The following is a 27,248-nucleotide window of genomic DNA, read 5'->3' on the forward strand; positions in this document are numbered from 1 at the left end:
TTCCTGTACAAAAGTATTTATTTAACAGACAACTGCATGGTGCCAATCCTAGACACTTACCAGGAAGTAAGCCTCAAATAACTTAATGGGACTTGATTCTCAACTATCCCCATACTAGACTAGCCAAGCCAGACAGTCTGAGAAGTTGTGCCAGGCATCCCCAAACTGCGGCCCTCCAGATGTTTTGGCCTACAACTCCCATGATCCCTAGCTAACAGGACCAGTGGTTGGGGAAGATGGGAATTGTTGTCCAAAACATCTGGAGGGCCGAAGTTTGGGGGTGCCTGTGTTGTGCTTTGCCATTCTCTGCAATGTTGCAGAAAATGCTCTCCTGTTGGTGCTTTCTAAGATGTAGTTCTGCCCGCTTGGTTTATTTAAGCTAGTGGAATGTCAGCATCTTTTCCTATCATTGTTCTCCCGTCCCCCTGTATTCAGTCACGGTTGGTCCAAGAAGCAAGAGCATTTTCCCTTCCGCATCCTTTTTTTTTAAAAAAAGGATTCCTATCTCTGCTTTCACCCCATGCCTCCCTCAGTTCTCTTCCTCCTCCTGGTTACATTAAGAAAGAAAATAAAGCTGCAATCGCAATTCCTTTTTCAGCCTTAAAAGCTGCTTCATAGGTATGTTCTTATGACGGCTCCTCCATTTTGAGGGTTGCTCTAGATCAGTGATGGAGAGACTGTGGCCCTCCAGGTTTCGTTGGTCTTCGACTTCCGTCAGCATGGCCAATGGTCAAGGGCAGGAGATGTGGCTCACCAACATCTGGAAGGCCACAGCTTCCCCCAACCCTGACTTGAGAGCTGGTCCAAGACTGCCAAGATTCCTTTGAGATCTCCAGCAGGAATCCCACGGGCAGGTCAGTCAGGTAGAAGTCCAGATTCCTGGTTATATTCCTGCTTGTCCTCAAGTTGGTCCCTCCATTAGGCAGAATGAGATAAGACAGGTGTGGTTGTATTCTGGACAAATCCACTTTGGATTACAGATGTGGTAAGGGTCATGTTTTTAATGAAGGGGAGGTGGCAAAGCTCAGAAGCGAAGCACTTGTTTTGCATGGAGAAGGTCCCCAGTTTCTGACATCTCCAGTTAAAAGGTTCAAGTAGTAGGTGGTGGGATGTCGGCGCAAGCCAGAGCAAGCTATCAGAGTAGTGGGCTAGACAATCAGATCGTCTGACTTTGTATAGCGCTGGTAATTCTCTCATTCCTATAAATCTCCCTGCATGCAGTAAGCTAGCATATCAGCAGAGACTGCTCTGCTAAAACCCTTGACTGAGATGCCAGTTTACTACATGCAGTCTTTATTTTCTTATTTGACATAAAGGAAGATTTTTTTTTTTAAGGGCTTCTTTTTTTTTTACTTCCAGGGCTCAGGTGGTAAGGGCTCCAGAATGCTACCTGGCTCCAGAAGGCCAGGGCAGGAGAAGCTGTGGCCAACTAGATCCAACTCCTCTGAGACCCAGCCAGCATTGCCAAGGCTTAGGGATGATGGGGAGCTGGCAGTTCCACAACATCTGGAGGCTGACAGCTTCTCCAGCTCTAAAGCAGACGTCCCCAACCTGGTGTTCTCCAGATGTTTGGGTTGCAATCCTCACCAGCCTCTGCTGGTGTTGGGAGTTGTAATCTGGAGAACATCAGGTTGGGGAAGACTGCTGTACATAGTGCGCAAAACAGGGGCAGCCAACGTTGCGCCCTGTAGATGTGGTTGTACTACAACTCCCATCTTCAGCAACTACTGGTCATTCTTGCAGGGGCTGATGGGAGTCCGACAACATGGGCGAAAGGTTGTCTATCCTGGTGGAGAACAAAGCATAGGCTACTGGAACATAGAAGGTGGAGGAATTGGCCCTTTCCTAAGTCATTCAATGGCCTATGAGGGCTTGGTGCCTCCTGTCTCTTTTATCCTTAAAATTCAAGCCTGTGAAAAGCGTAAATAAAAGGCATAACCTAACCAAGTCCTGCTGCTTGCCTAGGTTAGACTAGATGACATTTCAGGCTACTTCTGGTAATGAGATTCTTAAATGTTCAGAGAGGACATGATGCTGAGGCAGGTCCTGTGCAGGATGTTGGGACGCTCTTCGGCAGCAGAAGGCTGGGTTTCCTTGCCCGCTTCTGTGAGGAGACTTGCAAGATCTCAGCAGCAGCCAATAATTTCTCGGCTCAGGAATTCCTGGTGCTCAAGGGCAAAAATGACAACAAACCCTACAGAACTAAATAGCACCTTCCTCTTGTTAACTGACACGAATGCAGCAGAATCGAAACCGAAAACAATGTGAACTATCAGAGCGCACCACCTCCCCAGTAGATGGTAGCCAATGGATCAGACGTTGCCTCCATGAGACATCCAGAATCTGCCACCTGAGGCAAGGGCTGCCTCACTTTGCCTCGTCGTAGGGCTGCCCCGGCATCTAGGGAGTATAATGCCACACAGGATTTAATGCTAAACTCTCTAGGAAGCCTGCGAGTGGGCTGTGGAAGTGAGAGGCTCTGAGGCGGGGCAGCCGCTTCCTCTCAGGGGGACCTGCTGGGCTCCATGTCCCGCCTCTTCCTCCACTGGAGCATTTTGAGGAGGCTGAGGCTGGCTTTGAAGAGCCGGTCGTGCTGGAAGATCATCTGATGGAAGGCGTTGAGGGGCAAGTTCCCACTGGGGTCAGCGTGCTTGAGGGTGGTGATGGGCGTGTAGAGGCTGTTGGTTTGGTACCGAAATGGAGGCTTCTCTGAAGTGATCACTTTCATAGCGTGCTGCCAGGAGGAGTGCAAAGCAGAAGGTTAGAAAATAACCACAACCACAACCAGCCAGGATCACCATTTCAGAATTCAGCAGGGGGTGCAAAGAGGAATTCTGCAGGAAAGGCAGAATTCATTTTGAAAGCCTGCACTTCAACATGGTTAAGATTAAACACACTAATGATAAATTGACACATGCTATTAAGGTAAGACAGGGAATACACAGGAGAGATGATTCTGAGGAGATATGGAAGGTGTTTGTATAATTTGTACTGTTAAAATGGAAAGGGGTCAAACCATCGCAAGAGGTGTTGAAATTTTGGGAGGTTGGATAGTTACAATGGAATGGTATCTGTGGTGGGGTGCACATTTCTATTCTTATTTATTTATGATTATTACTTTGTCAAAATTATTTATTTTATATACAGTTGGTTTGTGAACACCTCGGGTTGCGAACAACTCGGGTTACGAACTGCGCAACCCCAGAAGTGTTTTCGCCCCCCGCGCGCATGCGCAAAACGGCGGTACGGGCCCTTTTCGGGTTACGAACTTTTCGGGTTACGAACTACGACCCGGAACGGATCGCGTTCGTAACCCGAGGTACCACTGTATATCACATACACACATTTATAAATAAATAAAATTTTAGGAATTTTCCATTGGGATTTAATAATAGGCAACCATATGTCCTGTGTCAGTATTTTTGATAACCAATAACAGACCATCACCTATTATTTTTATACAAGGGAAATTGTGCCTTTGGCCCAATTCAGGAATAAGTAAATAAAATACCGTAACATACTTCTCCGTGTATAAGTCTAGGTTATTTTCTTTTAAAGGCATGCCAAAAAATGGGGGTCATCTTATACATGGGTAGTGCATAGGGTGGACATTTGATGGGTTGCTACCATGGCTGTTAGCAGCTATTGTGCGTGTTATTGTGGTTGCTGCCTCAATGGGTGGTGTTGACTGGCTGATGCTGTAGCAACTGGGCAGCTTGTGCCGGCGAGGGGATAGATGAGAGGTGGATTTTGCGATGCGTGCGGGTGAGCCATTTTCGGCAACCCCCCCCCAAAAAAAGCTCAACAACTCTGTGCCATCTCCCTCCATTTTCTTAAATTTGAGTCCCCCAAAATAGAGGGCATCTTATACACGGAAAGGTACGGCACCTTGTACACAGATCGGTTATACTGTGGGCAGACTGGAAGGCACTCCATCCCAATACTCCTGCATGTTATCACTAGGGGTTGTCACCCCTGTTTGCTCTGCTCACCGACACCCTTTTGCATTCCCCACTCCCCCCACACCTGGCCAACCCCTCCCCCTTTAGATGCCACCCACCCCCTTGCCTATCCCTTCATAACTCGCCCAAACCTCTTCTCTTCTCCTGACAGTTTGCCCCTAGCTGAAGCCCTTTTAACTCCAAACTGCTCTCTGAACCCCACCACAAACCCCACTTGCAGCCTTTTTAAAAGATGCCTTTCGCCCTCCTTTAAGCAGCTCACTGGGGGTGGGGTGGGGCTGCCTGCAACCTGGGCTGCTTCCCCCCCTTGCCTCCCTGCTGTTCTGGCGCCACACCGCAAACTGTAGCACGGCAGCAGACTTGTGCCTTGCACTTTTGCGTACAATATGGCTTTAACCATGTTTTCAGTTTGATTCAGTCTGCAAAGAGGCTGCTTGAGACCTGATGGCAAAGGTGGCTGGAGGGGTTAAACCAATCACCTCATTGTGCCCAAGATTGCAAGTCATGGAACGTGACCTTTGGCAATGTAATCAAGGAGATACAAAAATAGAAGATGAGCCTATTGTTCAAGTCCAAACGTAATCGGGGACTATCATTGCATGTCTCCACAAAATAAAACACTATCTGGGTTAGGACTCACTTCATCCTGACTCTCCAGAAAGCGTCTAAATATAGTCGGAAGTGGGGAATGGCAATCAATTGTTCCATTTGTCTGAAGCTTTTGTTTATGAGGGTATAAATACTACAGGCTTCACAGCAAACAATTGTTCTGTTTCCTCAGATCTACTTTGCTGAATATCAGCAAAGCACTTCTCTTAGCTTATCACTTTTTACTTCCCTAAAACATTACTATCCATTTCCTGCCTCTTGGACATTCGTTTAAGAAATCATCACCCACAACCTCCATAGCTGCCAAGTTATCCCTTTTTTAAAGGGATTTTCCCTTATGCTGAATAGGTTTCCTCGCGAGAAAAGGGAAAACTTGGCAGCTATGACAACCTCTCAATGGGATGATGGTCTGCCATAGATTCTGACCAAAGGGTTGAATTCCTTCATTAATTGTTACCCAGCTACACTGGCCAGCAGAAGCAACTATTTGTTTTCAAACCAAGAACTGGGAATTAAGCTGCATCATAGAATCACAGAGCTAAAGAGACCCCGAGGGCCATCTATTCCAACCCTCTGCCATGCAAGAATCTCAACACACAGTTGCCCATCCAATTTGAAACCATACCAGACCCTGCTTAGCTTTGCAAATGTGCTACGCCGGTATAAGTTTTATTGCTGCACCACTAGGAGACAGTGGCATGGCAATGTTTGCATTGAACTGAGGAACACTTCTGCGAGGGTGCTGGATGCTTCTTGCAGCTGAGCCACAGATCAAAGTGGCAGCAATTTTAAACCTAGCAAGTGCTGCCTGCAACAAAATATTGTAGCACAACTTCCCTCCCGATCAGCTCTTACCTCCAAACAAGGCATTCCACTTCTGCCGCACACCCCCCCACCCCCGCCTCACTGGGAGCTTTTGGAGTTCTTGCCAGCACCACTACCACTTTCGAAGCGTTGTACTTCTGCACACCTTGGGGCACCTCCATCTACCTTGGTGGCTCTGTTCGAGCTACAAGCCTAGCTGCACTCTGCACCTGAGGTTGCTGTTAGAAGGAACAATGGGCCAATGCCATAAGCCAGAGCTTTCCAAACTGTGTGTTGTGACAACTACCTGACTTTCAGAAGACATCTGAAGGCAGGCCTGTTTAGGGAAGTTTTTAATGTCTGGAGTTTTATTCTGTTTATTCTGTTGGGAGCTGTCCAGAGTGGCTGGGGAAAGCCAGCCAGATGGGTGGGGTATAAATAATCATTCATTATTATTGTTGTTGTTGTTGTTGTTGTTGTTGTTGTTGTTGTTGTTGTTGTTGTTGTTGTCGGCTGCAGCATGCAGGTGTGTCGCGCAAACGCTCCCTGCGCTCTTATAAGGGGTTAGTTTAATCTCTGGTTTGTTAGTAAAACTGAATTGCTGTGTCATGAAATGATGCGTGTCTAAAAAGTGTGTCACCAACATTAAAAGTTTGGAAAGCTCTGCCGTAATAATGAGCAAGGCTGGGCAGCCCGTTCTCCTTCCCCCCAGAAGCAGATCCCAGCTAGCTTTCCTGTGTGCTTGAGAGCAACAAGGGAGAAAGCTTATAATCCTACCTCAGCCACCTCTTCGGGAGATTGCCCCAATGCAGTGAAGACTTCCTTGGAATAGGACATGTAGAAGCCCTGAAATATATCCAGCGTTTCTTTATCCACCATAGAGAGATCCATATTGGCTGCTTCTTCGTAGAGCTTCCTCTCGAATTCTGTTATCACTGGCCCAGGTTCAATTAAACTAATGCTGCAGAATGAAACAAGCAATAATTGGAACTAATGAACTTCACCGTCTGCTGAGCTGAGAAACCAGGTGGGGTGGGGGGAGAATGTCTGCTCTCACATGACTGAGCTTCACCAGCCAGCATGGATTGTGCCTATAGCCCTCTGGCATTCAGGCCGATCACTTCATCTCTGCTTAAGTAAATTGCTATCTGGGTTTAGCGAATTCTGTCCTGCTCAGACTTGCGCCGATAATGACCTAAAGTACCAGAAGAATGGGCTGTCTGCACAAAACACGATACCTGTGTTACAGGAATACTAAGGTCATATATATATATATATATATATATATATATATATATATATATTCATAAATGTACAAGGCAATACTTTCATAAGTATATAAACCACGTGTCTGAAACAGTACAGGAGAACAATCCTGAAGCCATTTTGACTCTCCCAAATTGACCTCAAATATTTCTGTGCAAGGAGGAAGGAAATGGGAAAAGCTTTCCCATTGTCTTTGAACTGTAGGGGCTTACACCTCCCTGTAAATACAGTCTGGCAACTATCTGTTAAGCTGAGCACACTATCAATATGCGTAAGAGATTCAGGAACTATTTACCATCTCAAAGGAATCGCCAGGCTACCCAGAAAAGGCAATCAAATAAGGCGTTATCAGGCATCCTGGCAGACAGGAGAGAAGCAACACACTCAAATTTCTGCTGGGGACCACCTCTTTCTGTGATGGATGTATGATGTTTTGGGGGGTGGTCTTGTGGTCTAGGGCTTGCCGATCAGAAGAGGCGGTTCGAATCCCCGTGACGGGGTGAGCTCCTGTTGCTCAGTCCCTGCTCCTGCCAACCTAGCAGTTCGAAAGCACGTCAAAGTGCAAGTACATAAACAGGTATCGCTCCGGCAGGAAGGTAAACGGTGTTTCCGTGCGCTGCTCTAGTTCGCCAGAAGTAGCTTAGTCATGTTGGCCACATGACCTGGAAGGCTGGCTCACTCGGCCAGTAAAGCGAGATGAGCGCCGCAACCACAGAGTCGTCCGCGACTGGACCTAACATTCAGGGGTCCCTTTACCTTTACTGGTACCTTTACCTTTAGCTACAGGGTAGGTGATTTGAAAAGCCTGTGTAAGAGCTTGCACACCAATGTTCTGGGTTCCTCTCCTCCCTCCCTGCATGGGGTGAGTGGGAGCCCTGTTGCAACAGCTTTAATAAAGATCAGGCTTACTAGCTGCTTTGCTTCTCAATATTCTCTGGTTGGCCTCTGTTATTTTCTCCTACCGATGGAGAACCTACAAAGGACTCTATAAGGTCTCTTGTGTACCCCATAAGGGAATAAGGTCAGATTTTGTTTACAACAGAACTCAAGAAACGGCTTCTCAGTGACGGCTGTACCCTGGCTTTGGAACCTATCTAACCTATTCATCAAGAGGTTGCTCACCAGGGCAAGACCGTCTGAGCATATCACACAAAACCCGGCCCGACTGCACTGGCTGCCAATTAGATTCTGGGACAAACTCAAAGTGCTGGTTTTGACCTATAAAACCTTAAACAGCTCAGGAGGGCTGCAGCCTCTCCCCATACGAACCATCCCTGACCCTGCAATCATCCTCTGGGGGCCCTTTTTCATGGGCCTCCTCCATGAGAGGTCCAGTGGGTTGCAACACAAGAACAGCCCTTTTCTGCCATGGCTCCAAGTCTGTGGAATGCTCTCCCCAGGGCGGCTGTCTAGGCCAGCGTTTCTCAACCGCTGTTCCGCGGCACACTAGTGTGCCGTGAGACGCTGGCTGGTGTGCCGCGACGTGCGGCGACGAGAAGGGCGATTTGCATTGTCACGTGCCTGGCGGCCGCCAATAAACAACACTGACCCACCGGAAGGCAATATTTCTCCTCCCCTTTCCCAAAGCTCAGTGCAAACGAGCCTGGCGGCCGCCAATACACACCACTAACCCGCCGGAAAGCAATATTTGGCAAGTGTTTCTTACAGTCATAATTATAATATAGGGCGGCACAGAGTTAACTTTTTTAATGGTGGTGTGCCTCGTGATTTTTTTCACGGAACAAGTGTGCCGTGGCCCAAAAAAGGTTGAGAAACACTGGTCTAGGCACTGGGTGAAAACATTTCTCTTGACCAGGCCTTTGGCTGATTAACATTCTGTGGCCTTTTTAAATGTGTGTGTGTGTGTGTGTGGGTTATAGGTTTGTTTTTGTTTTATTCTATATTTTGTGTTCTCATTTTGTATTTTTATGTTGTGCGGTATAAGTAATAATGGTGACGACGATAATATAACCTTCTCCTATTTAAGCAGGCATTGCCCTTACTGAACTGATTTGTTTGGTTTTGCTGTTCTGTTATTTAAACTTAAACACGCTTTTAACTTGCTGCTCCTGCTATCTTATCTGTTATCTACTCTTATTTTTATTATACTGACTTTTTGCTCTTTTATTATTTGTTTGTTTAGAAAGACTGATAGAGGATTTAACTGCAAAATTCTCTAAGCAGTTTACCATGTTATTTTGTTAATTGTTAAGCGTACTGGTTACTTTTTAACTACATACCGTATTGTCAGCTGCCTCGGGCATTGTATAGGGAAAGGTTGGTTTATTTAACAAATAAAAGAAAAATACCCCCTTCTTGCAGTGCATGGGCAGATTTCAGGAAGGGGAGGGGGAAAGAAAAAGGACACTTTCCCCTTTGCAAATATACTGTACAGCAATTAAGTGTTCCAGTTTAGTGCTGAACCTGAGCACTTTAGCTCAGATATAATAATGCAGCAGGAAGTTGTTTCTAGGCAGGAAAGACCAAAGGGAAGTGTCCTTCCTGTAAAGCTGTTTGCCATCCTCCCAAGAAGGCCAAACATAAGAAAGTAAGAAATGCAAGGACAAAGAGAAGAACATAGGAAGGGCCTGCAGGATCAGGCCAATGGCCCACCTGATCCAGCATCTTGTTCTCACAGTGCTCAACCAGATACTTGTGGGAAACCCACAACAGGTAAAGGTAAAAGGTGAAGAACCCCTGGGCGACTATGGGGTGTGGCGCTCATCTTGCTTTCAGGCTGAGGGAGCCGGTGTTTGTCCACAGACAGCTTTCCGGGTCATGTGGCCAGCATGACTAAACCACTTCTGGCGCAACAGGATACCGTGACGGAAGCCAGAGCGCACGGAAACGCCGTTTCCCTTCCTGCTGCAGTGGTACCTATTTAGCTACTTGCCAGGTTGGCAGGAGTTGGGACAGAGCAACGGGAGCTCATTCCGTCACAGGGATTCGAACTGCCGACCTTCCGATCGGCAAGCCTAAGAGGCTCAGTGGTTTAGACCACAGCGCCATCCACTCCCCTCCCACACCAGGACCCAAGCACAAGAGCCCTCTCCCCTCTCACTTCTAGCAACTAGTATTCAGAAGTATGGGTGCCTCCAGCTCTCAAGGCAGAGCATAGCCTTAATGACTACTAGACATTGATAGCTTATCCTCTGATAATTTGTCTCTTTTAAAGGCATATGGGACGCGGGTGGTGCTGTGGGTTAAACCACAGAGCCTAGGGCTTGCCGATCAGAAGGTCGGCGGTTCGAATCCCTGCAACGGGGTGAGCCCCGTTGCTCAGTCCCAGCTCCTGCCAACCTAGCAGTTCGAAAGCACATCAAAGTGCAAGTAGATAAATAGGTACCGCCACAGCGGGAAGGTAAACGGCGTTTCCATGTGCTGCTCTGGTTCGCCAGAAGCAGCTTAGTCATGCTGGCCACATGACCTGGAAGCTGTATGCTGGCTCCCTCGGCCAATAATGCGAGATGAGCGCTGCAACTCCAGAGTCGGTCACGATTGGAACTACTGGTCAAGGGTCCCTTTACCTTTAAAGGCATCTAAGTTAGTGGACAGCACTGCCTCCTGTGGGAGAAAGTGCTATATTTCAGCTATGCGCTTCATGAAGTTATCCGTCCAGAATCTTCCAACATTCAGCTTTGTTGAATGTTCATGAGAAAAAGGAAAAAACCTCATCTTTTCTCTACAATGGTACCTCGGTTTGCGACCGCAATCCATTCCGTGAAGGCGTTCGCTCGCCGAAGGCACGCTTCTGCACGTGCACGAAGCGCCAATAGAGCGCTTCTGCGCACGCTGCGCAGATCTCTTCTGCGCATCCGACGCCCTGGAACCCGGATGTAAACACTTCCGGGTCCGCAGCATTCGCTTGCCGAAGCGTTCGTAAACGGAGGTAGTCGTAAACCGAGGTTCCACTGTATTTAGTTTCGCTGTGCCGTGCATAATTTTACGCACGTCTATCATGACACCTCTAAACAAATAAATCCCAAACTCTGCAACTGTTTCTCATAGGGGACTCGCTCCATCCCCTTGTGCATCTTGGTTGCCTTTTTCTTAACTTTTCCCCAGCCTGACAATATCATTCTCGAGGGGAGGCAACCAGGCTGGCTAGAGAACAGAAGACAAACACTCCTGTTAGGGGTACCCAACAACATTTGATTGCAGGTGCCCCTTTTTGCTTTAGCGTCATACGCAGCCAGCATATACCCCTTACAAAAAAAAACAATTCATGGTGCGACCTTTTATTACTCCCCTCCCCGCATGTCCAGTATAGATGCCTCTGTTATTTGTTATATAAAGCCTCTCACTGTGTAAAAAGAATGCTGCAAATGTGCTGATCTTACTTCCACTGGGAACATGAATAACTTGCATCTGGGCAAAAGGGAGGACTTGGATAAGGGATGTGTGCACACAAACAGACCTCCTAATCTAAGGATAGAGAGGAAGAAAGAGGCCTCTCTGTGTGCATGCCCTTTGCCTGCTGTGGGCTGGATACACATGGAAACAAGTCCCAATGATCTCAATGTGATTTTCTTCCAACCAGATGTGTGTAGGATTGTGCATTAAAGCATTTTTTAAAAACCCACTAAGCAGAAGCTTCCAGCATTTAAATAATGTCCCATGCTCCCTAGCACCTGTCATCTAGTTTGTTAAAACATCTCCTCTAGATTCTAAGACCTTTTAGGAATTCCTCTAATGAATTTAAGAACTGTTGGATCAGGCGCCTCCTGCAAGGTGGGATCCTGCTGATCAAGCCTTTTCCGTCGTCATCTTTTAAGGTGCCCAAATCAGCTTCCTGTCACTACAGGGCAGATCTAGGTATCTGAACCATTTATGTAGACTTCAATGGCTAGTGGTCTGTTGATCCGTTTTAACGCTGACTCTTGGTTTGGTTTTGCCTTTCTGTGCATAATTTTCGCTGTTAAAATATCTCCAGTGGGAGATCAAACCTTGCTTTGGAAATCTAACAGGACTGAAGAATGGGTTGCGAACAACCATTTCAAAAAGTGGCATGTTGATTTCTGCGCAAACATAAGGGACAGAACTGTGAAGAATCACTGTTTTGCCATTAAAGGCCTGCAAAAGAAGAACATGGGACAGAATATTTATGTCCGAGGTTAAGTTATTATAAGAATCTTCGGAAAAGTTGTAAAATTCAACAAAAACTCTATTGGCTCTCTAAACACCCATGGCTCATTGCCAAAATTCAAATGAATGAAATCTACTACATATCAACCTAAGCAAGTTGTGCTTCCTTTTTCTGGTTATTTGGCTGCAACTTTTGGTAGAATACAGATAATTGAACAAACTTTGTTTCATTACATTCTTCATTAAATTATCTTTCCACTGATATATAATTTTATGGCAATACTCCAAAATAAGTGGTGTTATGATGAGCCATCAAACCTTGGAAAGACACTTTTTCCAAAAGGTTTCCACAATTTTTGGCCACTAGTGTACATCTTTTTTAAAAATAAAATAAAACCAAACTTTATTAATTTTCCAAAAAAATTAAAGAAATAATAACATATAAATATAAAAACAAATAATAACATATAAACAAATAATCAGACAGAATATAAATCCTATAGTCCGTGTCTTTTACGCCCTCCCCCCTTTAATAATAATAATAATTTATTATTTATACCCCGCCCATCTGGCCAGGTTCCCCCAGCCACTCTGGGCGGCTTCCAACAAAATATTAAAATACAGAAATCCATCAAACATTAAAAGCTTCCCTAAACAGGGCTGCCTTGAGATGCCTTCTAAAGGTCTGGTAATTGTTGTTCTCTTTGACCTCTGGTGGGAGGGCGTTCCACAGGGCGGGTGCCACTACCGAGAAGGCGCTCTGCCTGGTTCCCTGTAACTTGGCTTCTCGTAGCGAGGGAACCGCCAGAAGGCCCTCGGCACCTTTACTAGTGTACATCTGAGGGGGCAAAAGGGCACAGAAACCATGAGCTAGGCAGACCAATGAACTGATTCACCAGGGCTGCTTCCTACCACGCTACACTAACCTGGCTCACAGGAGCCTAGCTCGGTGGTAGGAGAATCCCAGCCATGATGTCTCGCAATCCCCCAATACTCACTTGACCCCAAATTTCAGGGCCTGCAGGGCCAAGCTCTCGCAGAAACCTTCCACAGCAAATTTGGAGGCAGAGTAGATGTCGTTGAAGAGGAGACCTAAAGGGAATGGAGTGTTGGCGTGAGAAGTGTAAAATAACTGTGGAGAAAGATGGTTCCTCTTCACGTCCTCTCGCTCCAGAGCTGGGATGGGGGAACTGTGGGCCTTCCAGGTGTTGCTGAGCTGCAGCTCCCATCACCGCTGACCATTGGGCTATGCTGCCTGGGGCTGAGGCAACTTCTGGACGGTTGCAGGTTCCCACAACAAACAGGAACCATTTGCCAGTCAGAGGAGCAGAGCTGCCAACATTTTTACTGCCCCAGCTCCTGTGCTTTTAACAATAGGAGCAAGCAGGGAAAGGTTTTTTCCAGCATGGAAATTGTGATGGGAAACCAACATTTACTTGTGTTTTTTATTTACTTATTCCAGGTTGCTTTTAAAAGCACAGGGTCGGGGTTGGTGAAATAGGTGGCAACCCTAGTCAGAATCATAGGCATAGCCAGAGGGGCTGGTGCCCCGCCATCAAGTAAATAAATAAAAATACGTACCGTAACTAACTGACCAACTGTGTCACTGATAACTCGGTTCTGCCCTCCCCCCAAAAAATAAATCCTGGCTATGCCCATGGTCAAGAATGTGGGAGTTTTCCCATCACATCCATTCCAGGGAAAGGGGAGGGGGGAGAATAATCCTGCTAGCATAAAAGTACCACCTCATTCATTAGGCCGATTAAGTAAAACAGCAGGAATGGGCCATTTATTTTATGAGCAGCGATTAAAAAGAAATTAGCTTGTTCAGGCAATAGGAAACAACAACAAAGCAGGCATCGCTTGGCAAGGTATAATACCACAATACCACCTGAGAGAACAACATGGAAAAGAAGGAGGGGCTTTTAGGGTTCAAAAAAAGTCTTTTGGGAAAAGAGTTAAAGGCTCCTATGCACATATTAGAGATATTTTTTTATGTGATTTTACAATAAGATGCATCCTATTCAGGAGTAGTCATCAGCAGAAGGGGGTTCACTGCATGACAGAACTGTTAGATAAATCTGTTATGTATTGGAGTTTCCCCTCAGGTCTTCGTCAGTTGTTTTAGGCGGGAACTTTAGGAGGGAATTTTGAGTTAGGTTTGTTACATTGCAGGGCCGTCTCAAGCAGGTCGGGCGCCCTGGCGCTGTGGCGCAGAGATCGCTCCGCCGCCCCCGTCACCGCAACTACCCCTAGAGTAGTTGTTTGAGCCAGCAGGCTATAAAAGCAGGCTTGCTGAGCAGTTGAACCAGTTCTGTTTCAGCCTCCAAATAAAGAGCTGCTTGGAGAAATCACAGTGTCGGCTACTCTGTTCGCCCACTATTCAACAAAATCTATGAAGGATGTGCTAAATTTCTTTCTTGGTACTTCCTTGGGCTCAGAAAAGACCCCCCTCCACCATCTATGCAATCTTAGGCCCGCTCCTTCTTTGTGGTCCCTTTTTCCTGCTGTGCACGGATTTTATTTGCAGAATTTGCCTTCACCTCTTTGCCCCTAGCAGGCCCATCCAACTCCCAGTATTAATAAACTGGCAGTGATCTACCCATTGTCATTGAGGACTGACCAGAATTGTCGAACTTTTTTTGGGGGGGGGGATGAGCAGAGTTGTTGAGCTTTTTTAAAGGGGGAATAACATAAATTGCTCAACTGAAACTCCGGCGCTAAAACCAATTGTATTCCCAATGGCCAACAGAAAAACCCCAAACACCACCCACTGGACACAACGGAGGAACAGAGAAGGGGTGGGTTGGGGGCGGAGACATTCATTCCCCAGTTCTTTTAAGGCCGCGATCCATAAGGATCCCACGATCGACCATGATCACCCGGGGATCTACCTGTCGATTGCGGTCGACTGGTTTGACATGTCTGCCCTATAGCAACAAAGGACCATAGCTCAGTGGGCAGAGCATCTGATTTGCATGCAGACGACGCCAGGTTCAACCCCTAGCATCTGCAGGTAGGGCGGAGAAAGGTCCTGATCTGGAGAGATGCTGACAGCCAGTGCAGGCAAAACTGAGCTAGGTGCTTCCTGCGCCAGGCCCCTTCGTGCCATGCTCCAGGTCCATACTGTGTCATACGATTGGCATGGGGGCAAGAAACTGGCCTCAGTTTATAGGAGGACGAGGGAGTTAGCTCTGATGGACTTATTGTGTTCTGCCTGTGGCATTCACTGTGGTCCCAACAGGAGAGGAATGTGTGGAGCATGGAGGTTGCTTTGGCAGAGCAATACAAGACAACCACCTCACCTAAAGATGACTGTTAGGCAGATGTTAGTATTCTCCTAAAGTGAAAGAGAGAGAAAGGTGTGGTTTCAAGAACAGAAGGGTGGCAGGCCGGGCATTATGGGGAATACCATTCAAAGGCTGTAGGAGGTTATTTAAAGATGGCTTGAGGTAGGGAGTGAATGAATGAATTTATTACGGTCACAGACCAGAAATACGGACATATGCAGCAATAGAGAACATGTATACATTATGGTGCTGGAGGAGACTCTTGAGAGTCCCATGGACTGCAAGAAGATCAAACCTATCCATTCTGAAGGAAATCAGCCCTGAGTGCTCACTGGAAGGACAGATCGTGAAGCTGAGGCTCCAATACTTTGGCCACCTCATGAGAAGAAAAGACTCCCTGGAAAAGACCCTGATGTTGGGAAAGATGGAGGGCACTAGGAGAAGGGGACAACAGAGGACGAGATGGTTGGACAGTGTTCTCGAAGCTACGAACATGAGTTTGACCAAACTGCGGGAGGCAGTGCAAGACAGGAGTGCTTGGCGTGCTATGGTCCATGGGGTCACGAAGAGTCGGACACGACTAAACGACTAAACAACAACATACATACATGCATTCTTGTTCTTGATCTTGTTTTTAATTCTTATTCTTATTCTGCTTCTACTTCACGCATCTGGCTGGGTTTCCCCAGCCACTCTGGGTGGCTTACAGGATATATCAGTACATACTAAAACATCAAACATTAAAACTTCCCTAAACAGGGATGCCTTCAGATGTCTTCTAAAAGATAAGATAGTTGTTTATTTCCTTGACCTCTGAAGAGAGGGTGTTCCACAGGGCGGGCGCCACTACCAAGAACGCCCTCTGCCTGGTTTCCTGTAACCTCACTTCTCACAGTGAGGGAACCAGCAGAAGGCCCTTGGGGGAGGACCTCAGTGTTTGGGCTTAACAGGCACTATAAGCTAGTGCATGGTAAATAAAACAGATATAAAACAATTAAAATGTGTAGGTTTAGACCTTAACTGCTAATTTAAAATATGCATATTAAGATATTGGCCATTAGATTCATTCAGAGCTCATCTCCTTAGTTTTATAGCAGCAGCACAGAATGCGGCCATCTCTGGTTCCATGACCTCTATTACAGCGTTTCTCAACCGCTGTTCTGCGGCACACTAGTGTGCCGCGAGACGCTGGCTGGTGTGCCGCGACGTGCGGCGACGAGAAGGGCGATTTGCATTGTCACGTGCCTGGCGGCCGCCAATATACAGCACTAACCCGCCGGAAAGGAAGCCGGCCGGGTCACGACGCAGAGCAAGCGCAGCTCTCAACAGCCACCACCACGGGAGGGTGGTTTTAGACAAACTTAAAGAAGCTGGCTGGATGAGCTCAACCTGAAACTTGCTGAGCAAAGGATTGTGCTGGCAGAGAAATCAGTGGCTTGTGAAGCCTTATTACAAGAGATTGCAACCAACACAGCAATTGGCAAGTGTTTCTTACAGTCATAATTATATAGTCAATATAGGGCGGCACAGAGTTAATTTTTTTAACTTTTTTAATGGTGGTGTGCCTTGTGATTTTTTTCATGGAACAAGTGTGCCTTGGCCCAAAAAAGGTTGAGAAACACTGCTCTATTAGATATTTTAAGTAGTGGTCACCTGATCTGCTTGGGGTTCATTGCATAATTGGAATGATAAATATCGAAGTAGGGAGAGATCAGAGGAAAGGCCACGGAACAGTTGTCAGACCACGTGCTTTGTCTGCAGAAGGTTCCAGGTATATTCATCCTGGCAACATCAGCTAAAAAAATCAAGTGGACTGGGAAAGACTGAACAGCTCACCTTACCATCCCCATGTTAGTCAAATAGCAGCCCACCTTCTGGCTGAGCCTCACCTTGCAAGCCCAGGACGCTGCTCATCACGACGACATGTCCCTGTCGTCGGCGCTTCATGCCAGGGAAGACTTCTTGGATCAGGCGCACCAAGCCAAAGAAATTGGTATCAAAAAGCTGCTGCATTGAGGTCAAACTCTGGCTTTCGACCGGTCCAATCATGCCTAAACCGGCGTTGTTCACTGCAAGGAGAAGCAGTCAGTTAGCAACACAGAACAGTGGTGCTTTTCAGATGTATAATATAATAATAATAATAATAATAATAATAATAATAATAATAATAATAATATATTTATACCCCACCCATCTGGCTGGGTTTCCCCAGCCACTCTGGGTGGCTCCCAACAGATGAAAAACATGACCAAACATTAAAAACCCTCCCTAGATCAAGAAGATTTATGGGGAGGCCGGACTGATTAAAACTCACACAGGAGAAAGAATATATGTGAAATCTCGTTTGATACTTATCTCAGCAGCTGGGGAAAAATCGGATGAAAGAAGAAAACATCTTTGTGATTGTAGGGGAAAGATCGGGATTATTATAGACTTTGAGTGACGATTTGGACTTTAGAAAAAGACGGCAGTGGACAGTTGCGAGGAATCCCCAATTTTTTGAAGCATGGGAACCCCGAAAATTTTAGATGATTTGGCATAACATTCGGTTTGATTGATATGTATTTGTATAATTCGAAATAATGGATGTGATATAATTGTTTTTTAATTGGAAAATTAATAAAAATAGATTATATATTTTAAAAAAAAAACATTAAAAACCCTCCCTAAACAGGGCTGCCTTCAGATGTCTTCTAAAAGTCAGATAGTTGTTCATTTCCTTGACATCTGATGGGAGGGTATTCCATAGGGTTCCCTGTAACCTCACTTCTCGCAGGCCCTCGGAGCTGGACCTCAATGTCCGGGCTGAACGATGGGGGTGGAGACGCTCCTTCAGGTATACTGGGCCAAGGATATCCTTGCTGGAGGTGTCTTCCATCACCGGAGATAATGAAAGGATGGCATTCATTCTGCCATTTACCTTCCACCAGCCTCTAGATGCTGTGCGGCTGGATACCTGATTTAGCAACCAGTTGCTCCTTGAAGGGCTAATGTTCCACAGTTTGAGCCACAAGGCTCCTGCTGAAACACACCACTTCCAGCTGAGAATCAATTCCCGTGACCGCCTCGGCCTGCGGCAATGTTGCGCTCACAGGTTTATGCTCACGGGCTTGCCTGCTTCACCGTGAGCACAGATTACATCTTGCCCCATCCTCATTCAACCTGCTTGCGAAGGCCTTCACAATGGGGTGGAGCCCCACAATCTGTACGTTTAATGAAGCGCTCATGGAAGTGTATTTTGTGCAAGGAAAAAAAGGCACCCTGGATTGCTTCAGCTCCAGACTGTGCCTGCCAAATGAGTCATGAGAATTGGAGTAATCTGTACTCCACACAGTGGTTTAATGAAGTGGCTTAATCCACAGTGGACAATATGAGATACTTGTTGGGTCCAAGTCCAATCCAGAGTGAGGATGACAATTTAGCCACAGCTGACTGGGCCCAGCTTTACACAGGCCCATCTGTGCCCAAACAAAATCATGATTGTATAGTGTATGGGGGAAGGCTTACAGAGAACAGCCTCCCCTCATCAGGAGCAGCCAGTCTCCGAGCAGCCACGAGAGCGAAGGGTCTGATGGGCAGAGCCAGGAAACAGAAAGGGAGTGCCAGCTCTCTGGCAACATCCAAGAGCCCCTGCTCCATAGGCAGGGAGAAAGAGGGGACAGGAGTCTGTCAGTCCGTAGGCCGTTCCCCCCGACACCGGAATTGAGGAGGCGGAGAAAAGGGAAACGCTTCACAGTTCCGAGGCTTTTATGTTGGGCTAAAACGCGAAGAGCGCCAGTGCAGGAATCTGATTCGCAGTGAGAAGACATGAAACTAGCAGCTCGTTACACGGTAAATAATGTGCACTAATAAAAGCTTCTGAAAGACAAGCATGTGGAAGGTCGTTACTCAGGAGTAGCCACAACAACCCTGACATATCGCCTAGCAGGTCTTGTGAGAAAAGACACTGACCACTTTGCAGCAGGAGGCAGCTCCCTGTAGTCTGTTACACAGGCATTTATAACACCACACTGACCATTAAGAGAAAACACAAAGTGTAAAATACAAAACCAAAGCTTCAAGAAAACCAAATTATAAAAAATGACAAGGTAAGGTCAAACGATCATAGCAGATCCAAGAGACAACAACATTCAGGCAGGCAGCCATCAGCTCAGAAATAAATTTACTGAGAAGATACTTAAAAGAGTTTCTACCTATCAACCAGGAATCAATCTCATAAAGAAAATGCATAGTGATTCTCTGATAACATGATTTAAAAAAAGAACACACAGGGTATCTTTCCCACCTCAGAGGAATTATATCTAGCTATGAAACAAACTTTTAAGAGATACACCATCGAAGATCTTTGAAAGCCAAATGTTAAAATGGCCCAATACTGTATTTAGGTCTTTATGAAGCATTCAAATAAAGGCATATAATTGTTAAAAGCAGACCAAGTCAGGCTTAAACAGCATGGCTTACGTGGTCCGCTAGCTAATGCTAGCTAATGCATGTAGCTGCCGCACTCTCATATCCTTTATTCTCTGTTTACCCAAAGATTTGGCTTGCACTACTTCCAGTGTCAGCAGATAAGAGGAGAAAAGCCAACAACATATTTTCTCCCCATTAAGCTTACTTTTCCACAAAGGCCAAGAGGGTTAACCAGCACCTGATGTGCCAAAGACCTGAAGGAGGCAAAGGAGCAAATTTGGAGCGAGTAAATAACAAAACATAGCCATGTTGTGCTACTTAATGAGCTAAGACCAGCTTCTAAATTAAGGATATCAATGGCAACACATTTAGGTAGGTAAAAGGTAAAGGTAAAGGACCCCTGGGTAGTTAAGTCCAGTCTGGTTGCGGCGCTCATCTTGTTTTCAGGCCAAGGGAGCCAGCCTTTTTCCACAGGCAGCTTTCCGGGTTATGTGGCCAGCATGACTAAACTGCTTCTGGCGCAACAGAACACCGTGATGGAAGGCAGAGCGCACAGAAACTCCCGTTGACCTTCCCATCACAGCAGTACCTATTTATCTACTTGCACTGGCATGCTTTCGAACTGCTAGGTTGGCAGGAGCTGGGACAGAGCAACGGGAGCTCACCCCATCACAGGGATTCGAATCGCTGACCTTCCGATCAGCAAGTCCAATACGCTCTGTGGTTTAGACCGCACCACCGCCCGCATTTAGGTGTGCCTCTGAGGGTTGAATTCCTGCTTTTAAAAAGTCCTCAAAACCAATACTGAGGATGCAGGGGGAGGAAGATTTTCCTACCAAGCACATCCACCCTGCGCTGGGGGATGGTGTCCACACAGCGTCGGATCGATTCCTCACTGGTCACATCCATCTCCTTGATTTCCAGAGTCTTCTCCAGCACAGGCCCTGCATGCTTCTCCAGTTCTTGACTCTTCTCCAAATTCCTCATGGTGGCAATAACTAGGGAGCGAGGGGCGAGAGTCAGCAGTTACTTAACACCAATGGGATACTGAGGGTGAGGGGTGGGTTCTTTCAGGAATACTCAAGGCTGTGGGGTTGGGCAGGGGGTATGCACCAACTAGAGTTAGTACTCCAAGATCCTCTTCTGCTGGAAAAAGCATCTAACAATACTCAAAAGGGTTCAGGATACCAAACATTAACTTTAGCAATCAAGGCCATGTTCAAGGCTGCAGGTGCGAGGCTGAATGTTTAATGTCTCCACAAAAGTGGAGGGGGCGGGAGCCAGAGACCTGCACACATGAGTTTTCCTCACTGCTTATAGGAAAACTAACTTGTCAGGAAGAAAACAAGCCCAGGACTCGGCAGGGAAATGGCTTTTTAACCCAGCCTTGCAAATAAGTTGACAAAAATTGAAAACCCAGGGCATTTTCCAGCCAGAACGTGCCAGTACTCAGTCCTGGGCTCTCAGGTAGGTGCCATTGCCATCATAAGAGAACAAGGGAGGCGTTCATGTTGAGTTCCGGCACCTCTTTTTCTAGAAAAATAGCTCTCTGCCAGTCCATATATTATATTTTACCAGACCATATACATGCATGTATTGATTTTAATCACTTGCGGCCCACCAAAAACAAGAAACCACATCTTGTAAAGCTTGGGCATTTAGCCGGCAGTCCCCAGCTCTGTTTAGTAGAGGCTGGGCTCTTCAAAGAGGTAAGAGTTACTAAGAGGCTTTGAAGCAAACAACTGAGGTGTGTAACAAGGGAAAGTCTTTACCAAAGGCACTGTTGTTTGCAGTTCGGTGGGGAGGGCTAGAGACCTCTTTGTCTGGGCCTTGGGGCATATTTGGGACTGAATTGTGTTGCTGGCCCACTACCAGATCAAGAAGCAGCCCCTCCCCCATTAAAAAACATAGGTTGCCTGTCAAATGGGCCCATGTGGGTTCAGGCAATCTCGTGGGCAAACTGGTCCCTATTTGGTAAGGGCTTTATATAAAAAGGTTTTTTTTTAAAAAAAAAAAAGGTAAAGGACCCCTGGATGGTTAAGTCCAGTCAAAGGCAGCTATGGGGTTGTGGCGCTCATCTCACTTTCAGGCCGAGGGAGCTGGCATTTGTCCACGGACAGCTTTCCGGTTCATGTGGCCAGCATGACTAAACCTCTTCTGGCGCAACGGGACACCGTGACAGAAACCGGAGCACACGGAAACTCCCGTTTACCTTCCCGCCATAGCGGTACCTATTTATCTACTTGCACTGGCGTGCTTTCGAACTGCTAGGTTGGCAGGAGCTAGGACAGAGCAATGGGAGCTCACCCCATCGCAAAGATTCGAACTGCTGACCTTCCGATCAGCAAGTCCAAGAGGCTCAGTGGTTTAGACCACAGCGCCACCCGCTTTATATACTCTTACACCAGTGCCAAAGTTTTGCATGTTTAAACTGCAGTTGCCTCTGAGACATCCGCACCTCATTGTAGAACCTGAAAAGCACCTCTGGGTGCAAAGCCTGGCAGGGACTGAATGCAGCCATAGACTCAGGAATGGAGAATGGGATCCATTGCTCTGATTCTTCCAAGGAGCTGCACTGTTCCCTCCCTGCTCCCTGTCAACTGGTCCCTGAATCTAGGCAGCTCCTCACCTCGGAATCGCTTCAACTCGTCTCTGGCCAGACGCACCGCCAGGGCGAGCCCAATGCCGGAAGAGCAGCCTGTCACGAGTACATTTCGAACAGCCATCTTACTGCCTGCGGAAGGGAGAGGAGAAAATCAGAGGAAATCCTGAGGAAGTGTGGGGACAACCATGGTATACGGTTCAAAGGATGCTAGGATCGGATCTCTTTACTCTGACCGTTTCTGGAAGCTCAGTGGTGGAGAGAGATCAAGCTGCCCCAATTCAAATGCCGCCTCTGCCAGGAATGTTTTAAGTGCTCTGAACATTTAAAAAACAAGTCCGTGCTAAGCCACAGTCCTACCCACAACACCAAATATTGGACCACGGGATAGAAAGGAAATCACAACACTTGTGACTACGTGAAAAGAGGACAGAGTACCGGTAACTTTTATGTTTCTGGTGTCAATGACTGGTTCAAGGTCATCCCCCCTAAAACAGGGGCAGAGCTAACATGGTGCTCTTCAGCTGTTGCTGGATTATATACTACCCAGGATTTGACAGGGAGATATTTGAATAAAAGAGGCAGCATTTTCTCCCCCCTAACTCCCCTAAACTTGTTTTCAATACGCCTTGCAAAGCCACAGAACCATGTGTAATAGATATTACAATGAAAATTGGTACATACATTTAGGGCACAATGATCCTTTAAAGCTTCAGACGCTAAATCCCTCCCCACACCCATTTTATGGAGCAGAAAGGCATGCAAAATATATTGCATTTTGGTATCTGAATTACTTATTATTAAATTTATATACAGCCCTTCACCTCAAGATCACCAGGCAGTTTACAATATTAAAAACACAAAGACGCATAGCATCACAACAAATGGAAACAATAACCCCTGCCCCCCCCCAATTTAAAAGGGCATAGATTGTTTAATTAGCCAAAGGCCTGGGAGAAGAGCATCACTTTTACCTGGCACATAAAAATATGTGAGGAAGGCGCCAGGGGAGAGTGTTCCACAAGCAGGGATCTACCACAGAAAAAGAGGCCCCACAAACAAGGTACTTTAAATATGTAGGCTGCACATTTTCCTGGAAGGAAGTCCCACTGAACAAAGTGCGACTTCCAAGTTATCCTAAAGAATACTGGAGCTGTTTGCCGCAAACTGTTCTTAAGTCTACTGTCATTAGGTACCACTTTCTGCTCCAAAATGGGAATGGGTGGCCAGCAGTCATAACCCTTGGTCTGTCTGATGTGCCAACAGAGCAACCTGGGCAGAACCAGGAAGAGAGACTGGTAACTTTTGACACCCCCAGAGACTCATTTTCCACCTCTGGTGGACCGAGGGTGTAGAGGCCAGAGCACACCAGCTTTCTTCCTGTTTCACCTTTTTAACATAACCAATACCGGTCGATTCCTCTTCTGCTTGTGAGCCTCTTCTCTCCTCCTTCAAAGTGGAAATCAGATTATTGGTCTAACATTATTTCAGAGAGCTCTATAATCCACTTACAAACGGTGTGCATTGCTCTTAGTAAAACGGCCCTGCCTCTATTGCGTACAGCATAAAAGGCAAGTGCTGAACTAGACCAAACACAGCTGCATCTCCCGCCACCCAGTCTGGCTGCTCCTTCGACACCCTTACCCAGTCCATTTTTACACCACCCTCTCTATCCTCGTAGTGCACATTTTCAGCTGGTAGGTCCAGTCGTGACCGACTCTGGGGTTGCGCACTCATCTCGCATTATTGGCCGAGGGAGCCGCCGTATAGCTTCCAGGTCATGTGGCCAGCATGTCAAAGCCGCTTCTGGCGAACCAGAGCAGCACACGGAAACGCCGTTTACCTTCCCGCTGTAGCGGTTCCTATTTATCTGCTTGCATTTTTGACGTGCTTTCGAACTGCTAGGTTGGCAGGAGCTGGGACCGGGCAACGGGAGCTCATCCCGTCACAGGGATTCGAACCGCTGACCTTCTGATCAGCAAGCCCTAGGCTCAGTGGTTTAACCCACAGCGCCACCTGGGTCCTATAGTATTTAAACAGTACCCACCCTCAAATAAGAAAACAGGAGGCTATTATATACATTATATGCCGAGTCAGAGTTCCAAGGTCTAAAATGCTGCTGTGACTTGTTCAAGCTCCCACATGGTGTTTCAGACTAACCTGAGATGTGTCTGTGCTAGTTTTCCATTGCAGATCAGGTCAGTGGTCATCGGAAATATCTCCAATGCACTTTAGCTGCCTGCACCGGCAACATGCAGCCAATGGTGTGCTGTTACCACTCAAGACATATTCCCCTGCTTCATCCTTCAGCATGACAGAAGAGGGTTTGGAAATAAAGCTGCCAGATCAAGGACCAGGATCAGTCTCTTTGCACACAGGTTCAACAGGTGAGGCTCGCTGGATGGGAGGAGTCTGTGTGGTCTTCTCCAATCTAGCTGGGTACCACAGGGTCTTTTCCACAGGACCTACTGATGTGATTGTCCTCCAGATACCTGCTGGACTACAATTCACATCACACCTAACCACTGGCCAAGCTTTATGAGGAACAATTGAGGGAGTTGAGTACTGTTTAGTCTGGAGAAGACTGAGAGCTGTATGATAGCCAAATATCTGAAGGGCTGTCACATGGGTGGTGGAGCAAGCCTTGTTTTCTGCTGCTCCATAGGGTAAGACCCAAACCAATAGATTCAAATTGCAAGAATCATATAGATTAAGACAGTAAGAGCTGTTTGACGTGGAATAAACTCCCTGGGAAGGTGGGGCACTCTCCTTCATTGGGAGGTTTTAAAAAGAAGTAGTCTCAAAGCAGCTAACAGTCTCCTTTCCCTTTCCCTTCCTCCCCCACAACAAACACTCTGTGAGGTGTATGAAGTTGAGAGACTTCAGAGAAATGTGACTAGCTCAAGGTCACCCAGCAGCTGCATGTGGAGGAGCAGGGAAGCGAACCCGGTTCACCAGATTATGAGTCTACCGCTCTTAACCACTACAGCACACTGACTCTTTAAACAGAGATTGGGTGGCCATCCGCCAGGGAGTCTTTAGCAGTGATTCCTGCACTGCAGGGGGCTGGACTAGATGACCCACGGGGTCCCTTCCAACCCTGCAGTTCTATTCTTCTATGAGATCTGTGCAAAAACAAGATGCTAAGGCTCAGGGGAGAAACAGTACCCAGCAAACAGAAGTGTATGATGAGAGGTGGTCCAGGACTGCATTTGGGTTACAAAACCCTCCCCCCTTCCCAGCTGCATATTTGTTGGTGTATGTATTTCAAAGAAAAGAAAATACTGTAGGCTTTGTGTCATCATGCTTTAAAGCTACATGTACAAAACAAAGCCTTTGCCTGGAGAAAATGTGGAGGCATCTTGATGTCCCTTGAGACAGCCCAAATTATATTCAGGGTTGCTAATTCACAATTCCTTAATTACACAGACATCAACTGCAGTGGATATGCCATCTGCGGCGATTCAAAGCTAAGATTCAGATTCTTTATAATTTGAATGAATACAGGCTTTATTTATAGCCCATTGACCATCAGTAGAAAGTTACAGAACATAAAATACATACTGATTTTGAAAAGGAGGGAGAGACCCAAGTAAGTAATCGGGGCTTGTCTTAAGGAAATTAAAACATTTAGAAATTTTGCAACTTGCTTAGCAATTTAAAACAAAACATGAGTTCTCCAATAAAATGGTCAACAGAGACTCGGAAGACTGTCCTTGCAAAACATGCCCACAAAAAATGGCCTGGACTGGGGCACTTTTTGGGGCTCCTGGTGGTACAGATATATCAATGCTTATTTTGGACACCCACCCACACTTTATTAATACTGGTAACTACCGGTACTGGCATTGGGATTGGATAGCATGCTTAAGAGTGACTTGTCCCCCATAAGAAACGCTAGAGCACTGTAGGGGATGGTCTCCCAGTGTTGTGGGTGCATCATGCGGGGTGCCCTAAGTTTACTTGGGGGTAAAAAATATCCAGACCCTTATTCCGAAGTGCAGCATCGAGGTACACTGTTAAAAGTGTGTGCCATGAGTTAGGGATCATGCAGTGAAGAGACTCCCAGTCATAGAGATGCATGGTGTGATGTAGCCCAAAACTTATTTTGAGCCTCAGCAGCAGGAAAGCTTAAGTTCCCCTCTCAAACAGCTCCTGCATCCCTGTGCAGAAGGGACGCCAGCAGTCTATGAAAGTTCACGTCACAATAAACGGAAAGGTGCCGCATTGCCCTGTTCCTTTTGTTGCTACCCTTCTGTGGAAACTGTGCAGGCAGATAAGCAAGTGGAAATCGGAAACCGGCCTCGGCCTGCCTCGTTCTCCAGGGGCTCCTGTGCAGCTACAGGTTCTCTTTCCCAGGCCTGGGCAAGGAGAGTGATGGGGAAAGCTCCTGCAAACAGCAGCTCAGAAGACACCGGAGGAGCAGCAGGCGGCGGCGGCGGCAGGGCGATTACTGGCCACGTCATGGGGGATTACAGGGTGTCCTCACGGAGCGGAAAAGGCCGAGGGAAATAGGTGGTGGTGGTGTGTGGGGGGGAACCTTCCAGCCTAGCGGTCACCCCGGATAAATGCACGCTGGGGCGCGGACGCAACAACCGCAAGCTCTTTAGCTGCCACCTCTCCAAGGCGCGCACGCAGCCCGAGGCTATGCAAGCCACAGCCGGCTGCAGCCCGGTCGTGCCTTGGAGAAGGCGGGGGGCACCTCCTGGCTGGGGGATTTCTTGCGGCGCCATGCTGCTGCCCACTCCGCCGCCGGGCACCTACCTACGTCTCTCGCACCCCTCCTTACGCACGATCCCTCCAGCAACATTGAGAAAGGTGGGGGGAGAGACACAACAACAAACAATATGACCCCAGCGCCCACCTCTCCAAAAGCGCAGAAGCAGGCGCTCGCCCGCGCACCAGCCGAGCCTCTCACCTCACCCGCCGCGCCAGCGCCGGAGTCAGTCCCTCGCACACTTCCCCAATTCAGCCTCAAGCCCGGCGATCGAAGGACAAGCGAGCCCGCCCCGAGCCGGAGGACGCCGGGCGTTGTAGTCTCGTCCTCCCCGGCGAGGTCCGGCTCCTCCTTCTCCTCCTCCTCCCCACTGTCGCCGCCCCGCCTTCCCCGGGCGAGAAAAGGGAGGCTGCGCCGCGCTCGGAGCGCATCCTGTTGGTAATTTAGAAAGGCGATTAGAGAGCGAAATCGCGGAGGAGGAGTGGACGAGCTCGAGAGCTCCG

At 47.3% G+C, this 27,248-nt stretch overlaps 1 protein-coding gene across 2 annotated transcripts; it reads right to left on the bottom strand.

The window, feature by feature from the left end:
- On the bottom strand, positions 1-27,088 carry LOC118097899 (retinol dehydrogenase 8). 2 transcript variants are annotated; one of them, XM_035141196.2, is made up of 7 exons: positions 26,947-27,088; positions 22,056-22,160; positions 20,263-20,424; positions 16,906-17,085; positions 12,725-12,818; positions 6,153-6,336; positions 1-2,734 (listed from the first exon to the last, which is right to left on the bottom strand). In XM_035141196.2, the coding sequence occupies exons 2-7, from the start codon at positions 22,150-22,152 to the stop codon at positions 2,504-2,506; spliced, it is 948 nt and encodes a 315-aa protein (XP_034997087.1). In that variant the 5' UTR covers positions 22,153-22,160; positions 26,947-27,088; the 3' UTR covers positions 1-2,503. The 2 variants fall into 2 exon arrangements, with proteins under 2 accessions (XP_034997087.1, XP_034997088.1); XM_035141197.2 differs by having other exon boundaries at positions 26,893-27,088.
- Positions 27,089-27,248: the final 160 nt, after the last annotated feature.

This window comes from Zootoca vivipara, chromosome 16, assembly GCF_963506605.1.
Source record: "Zootoca vivipara chromosome 16, rZooViv1.1, whole genome shotgun sequence".
NCBI lineage: Eukaryota > Metazoa > Chordata > Lepidosauria > Squamata > Lacertidae > Zootoca > Zootoca vivipara.